Source organism: Pipistrellus kuhlii, unplaced genomic scaffold (genome assembly GCF_014108245.1).
Source record: "Pipistrellus kuhlii isolate mPipKuh1 unplaced genomic scaffold, mPipKuh1.p scaffold_m20_p_15, whole genome shotgun sequence".
Taxonomy (NCBI): Eukaryota; Metazoa; Chordata; class Mammalia; order Chiroptera; family Vespertilionidae; genus Pipistrellus; species Pipistrellus kuhlii.
In genome coordinates, this window is record NW_023425460.1 from 27,566,039 (window position 1) to 27,585,606 (window position 19,568).

Below are 19,568 nucleotides of genomic sequence, written 5' to 3' on the forward strand. Positions count from 1 at the left end.
GGAGGGTATTCGGGAGAATGTGTCCTAATTCCTGCAGACAGTTACTGAAAAGGAGTTTCAAAAGCCCTTTCAAAGAGTTGGAGCATTGCTGGCAAGAACATGTAGTTTCTCTGGGACTCAACTCTCATTTGCATGTGTAAGCTATGGTCCCAGGGGCAGGGGGTGGGAGGGAAGAGAGGAAGGGGTGAGGGGGAGAGAGAGGAAGAGCGCAAAAGAAAAAGGACTTATTTACTTTAAAGTGACACCTTAGGCCAATGTTTTCTAAGCTTGTGTCCCATCAAACAGTTGCCTTGAGAGAAAAGGATTTTATGCTCACATAAATTTGGAAAACTGCATATTCTCTCCCTGCTTGGCTATGCACCTTGGCATGGAAAAGAATCTGGACTTATTTTATGTTGTTTCACTTTTCTTTCTTTAAATTTTATTTTTATTGATTTCAGAGAGGAAGGGAGAGGAAGAGGGAGATAGAAATATCAATGATAAGAGGGACTCATTGATTGGCTGCTCCTGCACATTGGACCAAGCCGGCAATCCAGGCAGGTGCCCTTGATCAGAATCGAACCTGGGACCCTTTGGTCAGCAGGCTGACGCTCTATTCATTCAACCAAACTGGCTAGGGCTCACTTTTCTTAAAATCTCATAACATTGGTTCGGGGGACTACATTTGGGGAATCTATGCCTTTGGTAGTCATTTTATTTCTTGGCTTAATTATTTATACTTCACCTGTTCTAGAAAGTCTTGCTAACAGAGCTTAAGGCAGATGGAAAGAAACCCTAAAAGCTACCTTAAACCAACTATCTCCACACAATTCTGTTAGTGCAGGTTCATTAAGTGTGAAAATGGGAACTCAGGCCTCACCACAAGCTATCCACCCTGGCAAGCAGCTCGGCACACACCAATTCTTTGGGGACCTCCCAGTGGATGCTCCTCCATCTTTAGATGGAAATAGACAGTCACTGGAAGCCCATTCATCAGGAAAAAGATCCCTGAGCTTAAATATACAATCTCACTGTTTTTCTATGGAGCGGTTTCCATCACAGCTATTTCCCAGACAACTAACCCAGCATTTCCCTGGATGCATCCCATGAATATTCTATGTTATTCATTTTATGTAAAGCTCAAAGATAAAAGGGTCCCATTTTCCGTAAGGCTGGGAAACTGCATATTTAGTTTCCTTTTAAAGAGTTGTTTTACTTAAAGATAGAAAGATGCATGTAAAAACGAACCTCAATTAACTTCACTTTCCCCACTTTATTTATTTATTTATTTATTTATTTATTTATTTATTTATGTCATGTAAAATCTTTCTACCCAAAAAAAATCTTGCATTTCAGGGCAGACACTCTGGGACTACCAAGCAAGGCTCTTCTAGATTTTAGTGGATACAGAGCTAATCTGATGGGACTAAAAAGTGGAAGCACAGCCTTGCCCAGGTCTGGTACCAGCCACCTTGGGAAGAGTGTGCCTAAGCACAGAGTCCCAGATCTGCAGTTACAAGCTTCATACTACTTTACCTCTCACCTCAGTGTAGAAGATAAAACCTACACTATAGTGTTAATTTGAGGCTTTGAATGAGAATTCAGATCCTCAGAGGTGGTTAGCTGCTAAAGAGGAGGCATAGTACAGAACAGGTTTTAGGTAAAATTGAAGTCCCTTCTTGGTGTTTCAGGACCAGGGCAATGCAGGTTGAATTTTTTCAACACCGAGAGATGGGCTGTTTACTAGGAGTTATGCCAACTCCTAGAGAGAAAAAGTTTGACTGCCCTGAGATGAGAGGTAATAACTGTAAAAGCAAAGAGGTAGGCATGCCAAGATCTTTGCTGGTGGACATGCCAAGAATACTCGTAAGGGAATCTTTGCAAATCTAACACCTACATTCTCATCCTGGCCCTGCTGCTGACACAGGTTAAGTCACTTAACTTCTGCAGGCCTCACTTTCTTCACCTAAAAAAAAGAGGAAATGAACTATATATCTTACATTTGAAGAGGTGCCCCCACCTCAGATTTATGTGGAGCTGAAAGTAAATTATTAATTTCCCATCAACCCAGGTTGAAGGGATGGTAGTAGACTTAAGGATCAGCTGAATTACACTGAAAATGTTTTTCAAGGAGCAGAGTCAAAAAGAACTGTGAAGCAATGTGCTGCTGTGTGATGCTCCCCATTTTATTGCTTTCCTATCTGGAGAGCATATCTTTAAGTATTCAAATGTAAATTATTCAAGTTATTCCCACCACACCTGAACTTAGACTGTGCACATTTAACTAAAATGAGTCATCAGCCTATTATTAATTATGATCCCTATTCTTTTGGAAAAAGGAGAATATTAGTAACAACTAAAGTGTGAATCATTTAGGCAGAGGCAGTTCTAAACAAGTTGGCAAGCCCTCTAGCTGTGCCCACAAATATTCCAAGAGCTGTAACCTGTGTATCTTGCTCTTATCTACATATAGATGCACATATAAACATACATGCACACATATGTACCTGGAAGTATGCACACTCATGTTTATTCACACTGCCCGTGGTTGCCCAATTCCATGGTGATGCCTATCACAGTGACCTTGGGCAGGTGACAGTCTTACTGAACCATTTCCCTAGCAGTAAAACTAAAGTCCTTCACTGAATCAAGAGTTCATCCAGCCCTGACATTTCATTGTCAATCTGCTTAGATGTTCTCCAGCAGAAGCACTGGAGACATGCTCATATACATCATCTCATGCAAGTCCTTTTTTTTTTTTTTTAATATATTTTATTGATTTTTTACAGAGAGGAAGATAGAGGGATAGAGAGTTAGAAACATCAATGAGAGAGAAACATAGATCAGCTGCCTCTTGCACACCCCCTCCTGGGGATGTGCCCGCAACCAAGGTACATGCCCTTGACCTGAATCGAACCTGGGACCCTTCAGTCCACAGGCCAACGCTCTATCCACTGAACCAAACCGGTTTCGGCTCATGAAAGTCCTAAAAATCTTCCAGGAAGTCTTTCTGTTATTGTAATACTTATTTTAACAGGCAATGAAATGTATTCACCTACTTAATGTATCATGTGCATAATAAGTGGCAGCTATAAGCTTAGAAACTAGATTCTTTATTCTATATCTAATCAATGTGGTCTTCAAGTGACAACTTAGTGCTCACTCTTCTGTTCTTCATCCAGAATGGTCCTCATGAGGTGGGAGGGGAGAAGATATTGTATGGGACAGCCCCCTAGTTTATCTCCCCTTCTTAGCCAGGAGAATCTGCTTTGGGTTGGAAGACAGGATACAGCCCACCCATAGGCAAATGACAATTCTGATGGTAATCAAGATGTCACAGATGACTAGACAGAATTTGAAGAAGTGGGTGTCGTTAGAGCCATGGGGCCCTGGCATGACCATTTGGCAGTCTGATTTGAGACAAAGAGACATTTTCTCAGCAGGGTTACCATTCCCATGCAGCCATCTGTAGACTTACCACTCCTCATGCAAAGCCCATAGCTACTATTACATGAATGAAGCCCACAACACTACAAGTAAAGAATCATGCATCTTTCAAGTTAGAAGTAACCTAAAAAGTTATCTAGTCTAGACCTTTGATTTGATGATATAGACAGAGTAGGAGTAACATGCTCAAGGCCAGTCAGAGGATTCATGGCCATGTGGGAATTACAACCAAGGCTTCCTGATTCCCTCTTCCGAGTGCTCCTTCCCAGTCCCTGGAAGAGATGAGAAGCAAAGTAGAAAAGTGCTTCAGCGACCAATCGGCCTTGACACTGATGCATGTGCCTCTCCAGTACTTTTACTTCTGTGGACCCCCACCTCTGGCCTCTCAGCTGGATGATGGGCAGCCTTAGTTTTGACCTTCTTCTGATGTAGCCGGATCTTCATTCTCTGTCCTTTGCTCCCCAGGCATAGAATGTAAGCAGAATCCCTAAGGGTTGAGAACAGGTACCAGTATTTTTAAAGTTCACCAGGTCATTCCAAGTGTGACCAAGATTGAGAAGTATTGGTTTAAGATCGAACACAGATCTAGAGGGCTCCCTGCTCCAGCCTTCACACACACCTATCTTTTGCACACAAATTTCCTTCACATTGTGCTCTCTTCTAAGTGTGTCCTGTACACACTTCTGCCTGCCATGTATTTAACTCAACCTGAAGGCATCCTTTTTCCTCCAGCTCTTCTGCCAGCTGGCTCCATCTCTGCTGATTCTTAAACCCCGTGAAGGGACTCATCTTTAGCCCAACTCATCTTTTTGATCCAGGCTACTTGGGCTGTGCCATGCTGACCAACCTCAGAATTAGCTACTCTGAGTAAGAAGCTGAGTCCTTCTTGCCCTAATAATCTGAGGAGAGAGACAAAGGTTGTATGGTATAAAGCACAGATACCTGGGCTGCCCCAAGACTATTGCATGTGCAGATGGGATGGGTGGGCACAGTTTTTCTTATCAGAGACTGTGGGATTCTTTAACATATCTGATACAAAAACAAGTTATAATATTGAAAGCAGATGTGTTCAGAAGAATCCATAAAATATTAAGGATCAGAGTTTCATCCACTTTATATGACATGCACTTGTAAAGTCTTTTTAGCTTTACAGAGGATAATAAAATGGATAGCCCACTTAAATGATTTAGAATGCATGTATAATTTTACACATCCTTATCCATGGAATCTTTGTCCACAGAAAACCACAACTGAATTTAGAATTGAAGGACTGCTATTCATTATTATTTCAAACAAAGGGAAAATTTTTCACTTTTATAAGAAAACTTTTTATTGAAATATCATATACATAAAGAAAAGTGCAGATCTGGTCTGCATGGCTCAGTGGTTGAATGTCATGGTTCGATTCCCAGTCAGGCTAGATGCTGGGGTTGTGGATTTGATCCCCAGAGTGGGGTGTGCAGGAGGCAGCCAATCAATGATTCTTTCTCATAATTGATGTTTCTCTCTCTCTCACTCTCCCTCTCCCTCTCCTTTCCTCTCTGAAATCAATAAAAAATTAAAAAAAGAAAAAGAAAAGTGCATATACCCTACATATACATCTCAACTTTTTAAAACTTTATATTTTAGAGTTGTTTTAAGTTCACAGAAAACTTCAGAAGACTTAGAGATTTCCTATATAACCCTTACCCTGACCCATGTATAGCCTCATCCATTCATTACCAACTTCCCCCAGCAGAGTGATAGATGTGTTACAATTGATGAACCTACATTATCGCCCAGAGTCCATAATCTACACTGGGGTTCACTCTTGGTATTGCACATTCTATGGGTTTGGGAAAATGTACAATGACATGTATCCTTCATTATGGTGTCATACAGAGTATTTTTACTGCCCTAAAATCATCTGTGCTCTGCCTATTTAACTCATCCCCTGCCATGATTTTTCAGTAAAGTGAACATTCTTATAACTAGCACCCAGAAACCAAACATTATAACTATTCCCAAAGATCGCCTTATGTCTCTTCCAGTTACTACTTGCCTCCTAGGGTAACCGCTATCCTGACATGAATCAGTTTTGCTGGGGGGGGGGGGGGGGGTTGCTGGGTTTTGTTGCTTATATAAGTATTATCTTATAGGTCCTATAGTATATACTATTGGAGATACTTCATTGTGCTCTGTTTCATTTCCTTTGACTTAAATTTGTGGAAATCATCCATATTTTTGTGTGTAGTTGAAGTTTTAACCAGAAGTTTAATCCTTGAAATCTATTTCAACAAACAGTATTCTGCCAGAAACTGTGCTCAGGGCTGGGGAGACAAAAGCAAATAAAGATAAGTCCTTGCTCTTACCAATCTAGTAATGTGGTAATGCCCAGAATTTAATGTAGAGTGAATTCCTCTTTGTTTAACAAATATTTATTCAATATCCATTATGGCACAGGTAGGATTATAGATGGTAGGGATAAGCAAAAACAAGCAGATAAAAATTCTAGTGGAAATACCTACGTTTTATTTCCCTGACATGTGTGGGCAGGTTCTGCCCACAAATATCCATTTCCCACTCTGTTTTACATCTGATTCAACATAAGGGGAACTAGTGAGAGAAGCTATTTCTCTGGTGACTTGAAGTGCATGATTATGAAATTTCTGGTCCACCCACGAGACAGTTGGTAAACCAGTGAGCATGGGAAGTATTTCTCTGTATCTATTTCTGCCTTATTCCATTCTCTCCACCCCTGATGCTGTCTGTACAGAATGAAATGAAAATGTGGAGCCTGAGGAAGACTTTGGATGATAGCTTATCTTGGAGTAAAGGCACATAATCTTCTTGTTTTACAGAACCACGAAGAGGAGGCAATTGCCAAAGTTGTGACTAAAATCATACACACTTGAAGTTGTTTTAACTAAGGGCATTTAAAATGTATGACTATTTGTCAGTGTTGACTTTTCAGTGGTGAATTACTTGAGTATAAAGCTATGACACTGGAGGGAGGGAGGTAAAAGAGAATACAATATCACTCCAGGATTGATAATTTAGGAAGAAGTGCAAGAAATCATCTAGTTTCATTTGCTTGGCTCATGTCTCCCCCCATTTTTATGAAAAATTTCAAGCATAAGCATATAAAAAGTAGAGATAATAAAGTTCACTCCCATGTACTCATTTTCAGCTTCAAAAATTATCACCTCATGCTCAATTCACCTCTAAGTCATGGCTGTCTCCTCCCCTGATTATTTTGAAGCAATTTCAGATTTCAAATAAGTTATTCATAAATGTTCAGAAAGTGAGGTCTCCTCCTTTTAATCTCCTTAGTTAACAGGCTCAGAGAGATGAAGTCACTAAACTAGTTAGTGTGTGTTATTTTTAATTGCTAGACTACAAAAGTAAAGGTAAAAAATGTTATAGCAGAAAATATTGAACTTTCAATAGTGCAATTAAACAGTGTATATGAGATGTGAATTGTCAAATTATGTCATGATCATGGTCACATTTTAGATAATAGTTATAGATGGAATATGAGATTCTCCTGCACAAGAAACTTAACATGTAGACTGAATGTTATTATAAACTTGTCATCAGTACATTTAAAACCTTATTTTTCATTTGTATTATTTTATCTATCGATTTCCAAAAATTAATGCTCACTCTAAAAACCCGCTTTGTGTTGTTTAGCCTATGATCACCTCTTTTAAGCCTCCCACTCAGGAAATTGGCAAGTTTTCCAAAGAGTTTGACAGGGTGTGAGGACTGCTGGTTAATGTTCCTTTTCATTGGTGATTTTGAAACCAAATCCCTGTGGATTTTGAATTGCAAATAAATTTGTCCAAGTTAGTGTTCTTTTCAACTATTTAGTAATAAACTGGATCTAAGACTGTTCCTAAGTATTTCCCACTCTGTTTTACATCTGATTCAACATAAGGGAAACTAGTGAGAGTAGCTATTTCTCTGGTGACTTGAAGTGCATGATTTGCTCATTATTTCACACCTTCAGCCTGTTCTGTACTTTAAGTTTATTTATTTTTTAAATTTATCTTTAGTGTTGAAAGTATTACAGATGTCCACTATGAGTTTTTTGTTTTTTATTTTTGTTTCTTTCCTCCCATTGACCCCCTCTCCCCTGCACCTGCTTTTCCCAAGCCTTTACCACACTATGGTCTGTGTCCATGGGCTATGCATATATGCATGTATGCAATTAATCTCCCATCCCCACCCCCACCTTCCCTCTGAAATTCCTGTTCTATTTTCATAGAAGGAGTTTAGTTGATGTTCATTGAGCCAGTATCAATGGCTCATCTAAGAGATATCATAGTGGCTTAAAATCCAGAAGCACCATTGTTTGGGATGGTCAGAATGTTCCAGAAGTTTTTAGGGCAAAGGAAAGATTCCTAGTGTGTGTTTTGTTTTGTTTTTGTTTTTTCATGAAAATGCATAAAATGTTGATTTGGCTGTCATAGTGCCCAAATTGTATCTCAAAAAGTTACCGAGGGAATGTGACATTCATCACTGGGATGAGTGGGCCACAAAGCCCGCCTTCCTGGGTGAGCATTTGGTGAGGAGATAATTGGGGATTTTAAAAAAGCCACAAAAATTACCTAAATAGATAACATTTTAGAAAGCAAACATCCAGGCATTTTTCTGTACACAACTCCCACCCGATTCTTTGAGAGATAAAGCAGCATAAATTGACAATCTGTCAGTTTAACCATTTTCATTGTGTACTCTTTCTGGGCAGGTTATTCACATCCAACTCCTTTGATGTGATCAGTGATGATGCTTTTATTGGTCTTCCACATTTAGAGTATTTGTAAGTAAAAACAACAACAACATTTTTTAACATAATGATTCAGGACAAGTGCTCTCAGATTTTTACAGCTGGCTGACAAAAATGTTATAACCTATTGCAGATTCATAGAAAACAACAACATCAAGTCCATTTCAAGACATTCTTTCCGGGGACTGAAGTCATTAATTCACCTGTAAGTATAAAAGTTACTATTACTTCTTAAGTTTGCTAATAACCTGTGGGAACTTTGTGGGTATTCCAGGAACATTTAAGAAACGAAAGCAATTTCTCTCCATGCACACTTGTATTAGCCAGTGTGTGTTCAGGAAATTGACTGCTATTAATATGATGAGTCTAAACCAATCTAGTGCAGGGCAATTGTGTGACTGAAATAACATTCTCATTATCTAAATCATTATTCACTTCATGGATAATTATGGGTTGATTGTATAGCTTAATTTGATATTTTTCTGATTTCTTTTTCTGTATATACCCTGACTTTATATATATTTAAACATATATTATAACCTCAGGCAACTGAACATAGTACCTGACAACTTGTTTATAAATTGAAATATTTAATTATTCAATGGGTGACTAGAGTCCATTGTTCTTAACAGGAGGCAATTTTGCTTCCTAGGGAACATTCAGCAATATCTAAAGACATGTTTGGACATGTTTGGTTGTCAAGCCTGGAGGAAGTAACTGCTTCTAGTAGATGGAGACATCGATACTTCTAAATATCCTACAGTGCACAGAACAGCCCCCACAACAAAGGATTCTACAGCCTAAAATGGCACTGTGCTGAACTGAGTTTGAGAAATCTTGATTAACATGAACCAAAAAAATTGTTTCTCCTGGCCTCCTGGCCTCCTTGCCCCCTTACAGACATACACACACACACACACACACACACACACACACACACACTCACATACACACAGATGTAATCTTCAGAAAACTACAAAGGCAAAGGAAGAAGAGACACTAGAATTTATAAGTGACTACTATTATATTGGTCATAATGCTATTCATGAATTTTCATTTAATCTTCTCAACTGTCCTGCCAGAAAGGCACTATAATCCCCATTTTTATAAATGAGGGAACAGAGGCTTGGAGGGGATATATGACTAGTAAACGGAGTTGTTATGGAATTACAATAACCTCAACTTAATAGTTGAACCACAATGCCTGTTCATCCCTTTAACAACTATTTCTGAGTGCCCACTATCTGTCTCATTAGTTCAGATAAAGATGCCTTAGAGGCCTAAGTGCCTGCTCCCTCACAACACGTCATTCCTAGCTCTGCTCTAGGCCCCAGGTGCAGCAGGGAACAAAGCAGATAACACTGCCTGCCCTTTGAGACTACATCCTAGTGTGTCCACCTGGTCATCATGCTACCTCTACCAGGCCCTGTCTCTACTGCTGTTTGGATTTGCATCAAGGAGGAACTGATGGCCCCTGTATTTTATAAAATCATTGTACCTTCCTAGGCTTCTGTATATAGTTATTATGATAAAAACAGCATTTGCAATGCTGCTCTGCACAATGTGATGCAAAAATTGTTGTGACGGTGTGAACGTTATGCCAAACACTGTCAAACCTGGTCTTTCAGGCAAAAGTAAATAAAAGAAACAAATATATGGAAGGAGGACCTGAAGTTCATGACCTCCACTTAGAGATCTATTTGATTCACATAAATCCCATTCAACATAACCTCTGTCCTGTGTCCTCTCTAGGAACCCATGATATAAGCCTGGCCATGCCTCTTAGTTCACTCAAGTCTACCTAGCTCAGCTGGTAGGGAAGGAAGGAAAGAAGGAAAGGCTGGAGGGAGGCAGGAAGAGAGGGAGGGAGGCAGGGAGAGAGCAAGAACAGAAGGAAGGGAGAGAACGGAAGAAAAAGAGGTCTAAAAGGGGGAGGATAAAGGAGAGAGGGAATAAGAGGGAGGAAAGAAAAAAATCTGTAAACACAATAGTGAAGAACATCTATTTGTTTGGCTAGAGCCTATTATATCTATCAACAAAAATGGAAATTTAAAGTTGGCTCATAATGAGGCCTCTTCTGTAGAGGTATGAAGACCATAAGGAAGGGACATTAGTACAGCATGTACTTAATATTTAGAAATTGTTGAATTCAAGAGAACACCAAAGGCAGCTTTAAAAGAGAGAGGCATGTATCTTAAGGGTCAAACAGACAGTGAAAGGGAAATCCCACCTCTCTGGCCAGGTCCTGGGAATGGAAAATAGGTATTTATGGGAACAGGTTAAAACTGACTGAGTGAATATAACCCTTAGATCTCTTGTATCTTTATCTAACACTGGGGTTGACTCATATGGCATTGCCAATATTAGACTGTTTTTGTCTATAAAAATGGCAATGCCATATGATTCATTCTAAATAGTCTCTAGGATGTGCCACACAAAGATGAAGGAGATCCAGTTCCAACCTGGAGGAGCTCAAACAGGAGGAATTGGACAAACAAATATGTTCTCTCTGGTGCCTTTGCCCCTGAGTTATTTATTTCTGCTCTTTTCTTACTCCCTTCTTTCTCCCCTCTCTCCTTCCTTCCTCTTTTCTTTCTTTTCTTTTCTTCTTTTTTCCTTTCAAGGAGAGATGATGGGTAGAGAGGATTTGAAATCCAAATGTTCCTCTGACTGCTCAGTACACCAAGTTCATTTTCCATTAATTACCACTTATAAATAAATCTGACATTTGTTTGAGCCATTAACTTCCTTTTTTAAGATTTTAGGTTTCAGAGTGCACTTTTCTCCACCTAATATTAATTCTTCCCAAAGGCAGATATTAAAGCAGTGAGGAACTATCACCTTGCACTCTAACTTGCACATGCTGCAGGAAGAGTTTACAAAGCTTTTTCATATTCTTGACCTCATATACTGTAATTTCCTGATGGCCTTAAGAAAGAGACGGTACAGTAGCACTACCTCTGTTGACAAATAAGAGCATGAAGATGCACTCTGAGTTTAAACTCCCACTGTAGTAAGCGGTAAAGCCAGAAGTTTTCCAAGGTCTTCACTGAGCCTCCCAGAGCCCTCTTCGCCATGTCCGAGGTAGCAGGACCAGAAAGCTCTTGAGCTAGTGGGATCCTTCCATGGGACATGATTTGAGGAGCAACCACAGCTATGGAAGAAAGATGAGATCCTGAAGACAGGCCCTATCCTTACTCTTAATTTTCAAAAGCAAATAGTTGGGATTACACATATATTTTAGATCCAAGTAGTTCCCATTCTAGCCTAAGATTAAAGCTGCTCTGAGGGACCTAGCTGAGCATTTATATAAGTTCAGTTAGCTCCTAAAAATGCAATGAACTAAAAAAAAAAAAAAAAAAGGCAATGAACTTATCTCACCTTCTTATACATGTCTCAATAGACTTATCTTCTAAAGAGACATTTATAGACAACTTAAAAATTACTCTATGAACCCCTGCCTCTCAAGCTAGCCCTTAAAAAAAAGGGAGAGTTCTTTATATTTAAGTCCTTACAAAGCAAGTCAAATTCTCTCAATTATTTTAGATACTGTCCTAATGTTATGTATGATTAACTTAAATGTTTGAATAGTTTACATATTTCAGTAAGGTTTGAATTTTTCTGATGACTGTGTATTACTTTTGAAATCAGGGAAAAATAATTTAAAAATAGTTGATGGCTAATGACAAAATCTCTCAACATTAACTGGTTTCTGTTAATACCCATAAGCTTTTTAGTAATGATCCCCCAGGGCATCCCATAAGTGTCACCTCAGCTAGGGCTCAATGGAGGCAGGATATTCGCATGCATTTGGGGAAAATTGTCATCAATCTATACATGCTGTGAAGCACATCCTGGTTGCTTAGCACTGTGGGAGTACAAAACCCATTAACAGAAGTCCCCAAACTAAGGTGCCTGTATGTTTCCAGTCAGGCAGCATGTCTTCATTTCAGCCTTCACAAGGACATGCATGTAGAGAGGCAGTGAGGTGTCGTAGTTAAGAGGGTGATCTGTGCCACCAGACTGCCTGGGTGCAAAGCCTGGAGTTACCCCTTACCAGCTGGAGGACATCAGAGGTCATTAGCTGCATTGTGCCTCACATTTCTTATGTGTGAAATGAGGGTGATAATAATCATCTGTAAGAATGGGAGCTGGGATAATAATGTACTTAGGAGTACCTAGATCTTAAGGTTGTTATGAGAGTGAGTTAATTTTTGCAAAGTGCTTAGAGCAGAGCCTGGTATGCAGTAAACTCACTGCCTAACCTCTCTATTGGCCCTCGATCAGGATTCCAAATGCTGCCATGTATTTATGCCCTTTAAACATCTTGTATGCAATTAAAATAGCTGCACTTGAAGCACCACAAATTCAGTGAGACACCAACTCAAACGAGGATCTGCACTGGGGGGAGTCTGGGAGCACCCAGATGGCCGTGGGCGATGCTTTCTTAGCAGCAGAGCCCAGTGGAACTGAAACAAACGTGCTGTCTGAGCCAGTCCGGTCTGCTTTAGGGAGAAGACTTTCCAGTAGTTTCCATAGTCATTATCAGGGGTTTTCTCCGGTTAACCATGAAAACACCGAAGTGGAGGAACGGTCATTATCTTTTCTGAGAAGGAAAGGCTGTCATTGAGAATGTTTGAATCTTCTCAGCTGGCTCAAAGCAACTAGAGGTTTATTTGGGCAGTTTTCTGGACCTAGAGCAAGGTGCTTAATTGAAGACACACTTTAAAGAGCTTCCCCGTTGCTTTGGAATGATTACCAAGGTGAGGCTAAGAGGAGGGAGGGCACTTTTGGGTCCATGTGACATGAGGGTGGGTGACCATGGTTAAGTCACAGGGCTCTGCACTTTCTCCTTAGTTCAGTGGCTTGGAACAAGGGGCCTCTGCTCTTTTCTTTGTCTAGATTGGTGCCCTTCTTCTCCTCCTCGCCAACCTGCTCCATTCATTCATTAATTTCAAAGTATCTGTTGAGGGTTTACTTTGTGCCAGGCACTGGGGAGGCAGTGGGAAGAGTCCTTCCAGTAACACTACAGAATCATCCTTAAAAAATTAACATTGATGAAATGTTTCTCAAACTTCTCATTGCTTTATCTTCACCCCTCTCCCAATCAGTCCTACTCATCCACCCCCTTCAGATATTCCAGTGCACTCCAACTCATGGCCAGCCGAGACCGGTTTGGCTCAGTGGATAGAGCGTCGGTCTGTGGACTGAAAGGTCCCAGGTTCGATTCCGGTCAAGGGCATATACATTGGTTGCAGGCACATCCCCAGAGGAGGGTGTGCAGGAGGCAGCTGGTCGATGTTTCTCTTTCATTGATGTTTCTAGTTCTCTATCACTCTCCCTTCCTCTCTTAAAAAAATCAATAAAATATATTTAAAAACAAAACAAAACAAAAAAAACACCTCATGGCCAGACTCTCTGACTCTTACCTCTGGAGCTTAAAGTATTAACTCTATCATTTTATTATTATTAAAATGAAGCCATATGCCTCCCACAGTGAAAAGTATAAAGATGTGATTTTAGAGCTAAAATAGAGCCATGATACCATTCTATCAAGTGATCATTCCCTTTGTAGAAAGGGAAACAGCCAGAGCTGAAACCCAGATATGTGATTCCGGGGCCCATACTGTTTGCACCGTGCTCTCCTGCCGAGTCCCGGGAACCCTGAAGACAGGCTGACAGGCAATGTGTCAGCTTGGGCAGTAGCCTGGTTTCCTTCCATCATACCATGTAGAAAGTCTTTTTTCTGTCAACTCTAGTAACTATATCTGTATGTCCTTGCCTCTCCTTCCCTCCCTCATTATTTTCAGTTTTCTTCCTCTTATTGCTGATAGTACTCATATTCAGTTTTAATATCCAGTACTGACTTGACCCTTGCCCAGAAAAAGACTTGCAGAGGAAGGAGCTCTCTCACACCAATCCAGGCTTCCATTAGAGGAGACAGAAGAAGGTCTTAAGACTTGGGTACTAGTAGTTTAGCTCTCTGAACACACTTGTTTTCCACATTAATGCCCCCATGAGATGGGCTTTGTATTAATGATTAATGATTAATGATTAAAACAAAATATGACAAAATCACCAGGACCGGTTTGGCTCAATGGATAGAGCGTCGGCTTGGGGACTGAAAGGTCCTGGGTTCGATTCCGGTCAAGGGCATGTACCTTGGTTGCGGGCATATCCCCGGTAGGGGGTGTGCAAGAGGCAGCTGATTGATGACTCTCTCTCATCAATGTTTCTAACTCTGTATCTCTCTCCCTTCCTCTCTGTACAAAATCAATAAAAAATATATTTAAAAAAATATATGACAAAATCTCAACAGTAGTTGCCTCTGCCAGAATAATTAGTTTTTCTTCTTTAAAATTTTTTTCTTGTACTTTCCAAATTTTATTGAAGTGAAGAAATAATAATAATAGCTGTTACATGTGTGTGTTTGTATATATAGGTATGTATATATGAGTACATGTGGTCTGTAAAAGATGGGACATTTAAAAATACAAGGCATAGAGTTCTTTCTACTTAAAAAGACAGAAAGGTATCTCGTCCTCCTGAGTTGGGAATTTAGATATTAAATATTACTGGTTTTGACATAAACCACAATAAAAAAGATTGATTTTGTGGTCTTGACATCTGACATAAGGCATAAAAATTCAGCTGCAGAGCCCTAGCCAGTTTGGCTTAGAGGATAGGCATCAAGTTGCAGATTGAAGAGTCTTGATTCTAGTCAAGGGCATGTATCTCCATTGCAGACTCAACAACTGGCCCTGTGGAAGGCAAGCAATTGATGTATCTCTATCACATCAATGTTTCTCTCTCTCTCTCTCTCTCTCTCTCTCTCTCTCTCTCTCTCTCTCTCTTTCTTTCTCTCTCTCTGTGTGTGTGTGTGTGTGTGTGTGTGTCCCTCCCTTCTACTCTCTCTAAAAATCAATAGAAAATTATCCTCAAGCTGAAACCGGTTTGGCTCAGTAGTAGAGCGTCGGTCTGCGGACTGAAAGGTCCCAGGTTCGATTCCGGCCAGAGACATGTACATGGTTGTGGGCACATCCCCGATAGGGGGTGTGCAAGAGGCAGCTGATCAATGTTTCTCTCTCATCGACGTTTCTAGCTCTCTATCTCTCTCCCTTCCTCTCTGTAAGAAAATCAATAAAATATATTTAAAAAAAAAAAAAAAGAAAATTATCCTCGAATGAGGATTGACAAAACAAAACAAAAAATTCACCTGCAGATACAAAATTTTTCTGGAAACCATTTCAAAGTATGTGTATAAAAATATTTGTAGATACAGGTGTTAATTTTCACAATAAATGAACTAGGTTTTCTTAGCTCAGTTTTGCAGATGTCAACACAGAAACCCAGAAAGGTTAAATTAAGTTGTCTAAAGACATACTCTTAGAGTGATCAAGCTAAAATTTAATACCTTGTCTACTTGAGACCCAACCACTACACTGCTCTAAATGATGCAATAAATAAATAAATAAGAGCTACAACCAGTTTTACAAAATATACAGAACATATTTCAACCAGAGCTTCCACTGAGGAAAAGGGAATAATATTAAATTGTTACTTTGTGAAAAAGGAGGCAGGTGGAGGGAAAGAGGAAACTGAGGAATTTGATTTTCCATTTTGCTTTCCAGTGGCAAAACTCAATGTAGAGGTGGGATCTGACTAATCCAATAATGCTAACACCAACTCCCAAAATAACATTAATGCTAACCCCAGAAATGCTATCTCAATATCTCCAGTTGTTGATATAACCAAACAGGCACTAGATCTCATTCTATTCCCCTTTTTTTCTTCTTTTTTTGCAGAAGTTAGCATCACAGGATTTACCTTTTTCTCTTCCTGGTAGCCCTGGCCCAGAGTCCTCAGTAGCTCTCCCTGCAGAGAATCTCTCTTAAGCCCCCACATGCCTTTGGTGGTTTTTCTGGAGGCTTCAGACCCTCCTGAAGGCTGACTTTGAGCTGGCACAAGGAACCAACAGAAATGGTTCCAAGCCAGGCCTGATTGTAGTCCTAAATTCCTCAGATATGAGGGCCTTTAAGCCATGTGGGAATCATGGTAAAGAAGGCAGCTTCAATTATATTAAGTGAAATAAGACAGTCAGAGAAAGATAAATATCACATGATCTCACTCATTTGTGAGTGGAATATAATGAGCAACATAAACTGATGAACAAAAACAGATCTAGAGATGGGGAAGCATAGATCAGACTGTCAAACCTCAGAGGAAAAGTAAGGGAGGGTGAGGGTAAGGGGGAGAGATCAACCAAAGGACTTGTATGCATACATATAAGCCTAACCAATGGACACAGACACTAGGGGGTGATGGCATGAATGGGGAATGGGGGGACAATGGAGGGATAAGGACATATATGTAATATTTTAATCAATAAAGGGAGAAAAAAAAAAGGAAGAAGAAGGCAGCTCCATCCTGAAGCCCATCTCATGAAAGAAGTTGCCATCTCAGGCCACCTAGGCACCCAAATGCTGACCGTGATAGTAATTGCATTTCAGCCTAGAACTTTGGATCTTTATAAATTCAGTCAAATAATTGGTTTAGATTGACTGAGTCCTCACTGGACTGAACCATTACATATACAGAGGGGTCCTTTTAAAAATTCAATGTTACTCTTCATTTCTTCTGAATTTAAAATAAAAATACATGCTCGATTATTTAAGCCCTCACAATCCAGGCATCTATATAGAAAAAGTTAAAGATTCCAGCTATGCCAAGATGTAAACTCCATCAAAAGTTTTTATATTTCTTTCCAGACCTTTTTTTATGCACCTATAGACATATACCCTCCCTCGTGGAATTATAGTCTACACAGCTATTCTCCAACTCCATTTTTTCCCAGTTAGGCATTGTTTCATGTCTAATCATAGACATCTATCTCATTTTTTAAAAATCTCCTGTAAAATATTTCATATTAAGCATGAACTATCATTTATTTATATGATCCCTTACTAATGGGCAAGTAGGTTGTTTCTAGTTTTTGCTACTATAGACAATGCTAGGTTAAATATCTTTTCTCAATTATGCAAAAGGTCTCCAATATTTCCAATTTCTTTTTCCTTGGGAATTGGTAAAAAAAACCCTAACTGACCATAGCAAATATTTGTGCAGTGGCATTTTACATTTCCTTTCTTAACTTTCAGGCTCTGATGATCCCCTTCTATGTGTCCTATGCACCCTTCACCACCTACCTAGCAACCTGAGCCAGAGGTTGCTTTATATCAGTACCTCGTTATATCTTTTGCAGAGTAATTCCCAGGCTCTGTCAGCATTCTTTCCCTAAGATATTTTCTGCCCAAGTCCTTCTGCCTGCTTTCTCCTTTTCCAAATGTAACCCAATGTCCCTGAAGCCTCCAAGAAACACAGGGTAGCTATGTTTCTTGGGCATCCAGAAGTCTCTGTCTCTCATTTCTGAACCTTACTTACTCTTATTTCAGCTTCTTTTGTGAGTTCAGGCAGCCTTCTCATGCCTACTTCTTACCAAACCTAGTCATGAAGCTCCATCCTATCTCCTTGAGGAGTCAGTGTTCAATTGAATTCTGGTGGTGGGACAGGGGAAGAGTCTGACTGAGGGCAGTAAATCCATCCACCATTCTTCCCTCTGGCACCCCTCATACTGCACTGCCTCCCTCACCCTTTGGTTCCTTTGACGAGAGCCTCCCTGTCACAAGATGTCCTCAAGAAACATAATGTCTCATTTTACAGTCCGTCAGGTTAGCCTGCTCATCAGCCCATCTCCCAGATCTGTTAGATTATAAGTCCATTTTGTCATGAAAAAGTACCACCTCTCTATTCCAGGAGCCCCAGAGCTCTAAGTCTCTGTCTCTGACCATCTCTGCAGCTGCTTCTGCAGTCAGCCTTCATCTGGGGCACGTGAGGCCTAGAGCTCTACTCCTTTGTGCAGGAAGTAAAACTGCTAGATTCCTCCATTGTGTAAAAGAACCACTTGGGCAGGGATGCAAACAAAGTGCTTCTTCCTATGCAGCTCTAGTGGCGACAGTAATTCAGGACTTGCTGTTTCCTGCCCACTGTCTCCTGACCCAGCCTCCTCCAAATTCCTGCCCTGATGCCAATGACAGTGTTCTGGTTTCTGGGGGAGGTATGTCCACCAAGGAGAAGTTAGCATGAGAACTTTAAGGCACATGGAGCCAGAAAATAAATTGAGACACATAACTTGGGAGTGACTCTGAACTGATCTAAATCTCTTCATTCAACCACCAGGCAGTAAGGTGAGTTATGGAAACATTCTCTTGAATAGTCTTTTTTAGCATTTTATTATTACTACGCAGCAGTTGATTCTCAAAGCTGTGTCTTGGGCAATGAACAAGCAGAAGTCTTTTTCCTTTTTTCCCCCATTCCTTCCTCCAAGTTGCCCTTTGAAAGTAGTCAGAAAGCCAGATACTATCCCGAGTTATCTCATTTACTACTTCTAACAATCTTATGACATGAGTATCATTCATCCACTTAAAAATGAAAAAAAATCTGAGTCTCAGAGAAGATGCATAATTAAAATCACACAACCAGTAAATAGTGGACCCAGAATTCAAACCAAGCTCAGAATAACCCCACATCCGTGTCCCTCTTCACAAAATAGACTGTTGATGAGGCGGGAACATTCTGACTCAGTTTTCATTCTTAGGTGCCAAGGTTCATTGAAAAAGTTTTCTAATCTAGTTGTAATTTCCAAAACTCAGAAAAGCAACATAATTAACTTAAAAATAGGTTTTAAAAGTCAATGTTTACACTGGGAAACCTCATATTAATTAGTTAGGAGGTGGAAGACAGGAGACTTTTAAAAGTGTTTAAAGGGAATTTCCATTTTCAAGGGTTTTGGAGGCTGACACCATATGCTTTTTTTGTTTTACTTTTTGATTTTTATTGTGGAAAAAAAAAGGCCACTTCTAAGAAAAGATTACGAAACATGAATATGTACAATGCTGGTAAAAAATAGAAAGTTACCAGTAACTAGAACCCTTCCCCATCAGACAGCATCTGCTCTTTGGTTGTCTACATTTCTGCAATATAGACACATTCTTTTTTCTTGATGCTGTCAAGACTCTTTGACTTTGATTAAAATCATTCTAATGATTCATAAAAGAACAAATAGAAGGAGAAAGAGAAAATAATTCCTGTGGTAATGGGGCAAGAACTAGAAAAAAGGAAAAGAAGCAGACGATTGAAGAGGATAGATGGCTGGCTGGCTGGATAGATGGATGGATGGGTATTTGTGAGAAAGCTGTTTTCTGGGGGAAGAGGTATGAATAGAACTAAAAGGGAAACAATGTAAAAAAAAATAGGTGTGTGCTTTGGAAAGTAAAAAAGATGTGTTGGTGAAGGGACAGAGGCCCCAAACTCTGAG

At 39.9% G+C, this 19,568-nt stretch overlaps 1 protein-coding gene across 2 annotated transcripts in view; it reads left to right on the forward strand.

Annotated features, from left to right (window-relative positions):
- LGI1 (leucine rich glioma inactivated 1) overlaps positions 1 to 19,568 on the forward strand; it is a 41,283-nt gene that overhangs the window by 10,737 nt on the left and 10,978 nt on the right. Inside the window, exons 3-4 of one of the 2 annotated variants that reach the window (XM_036438596.2) lie at positions 8,159 to 8,230; positions 8,331 to 8,402. In XM_036438596.2, the coding sequence (XP_036294489.1) occupies positions 8,159 to 8,230; positions 8,331 to 8,402 (144 nt within the window). The remainder of the gene's footprint in view (positions 1 to 8,158; positions 8,231 to 8,330; positions 8,403 to 19,568) is intronic. The other variant, XM_036438597.2, reaches the window with a different exon arrangement.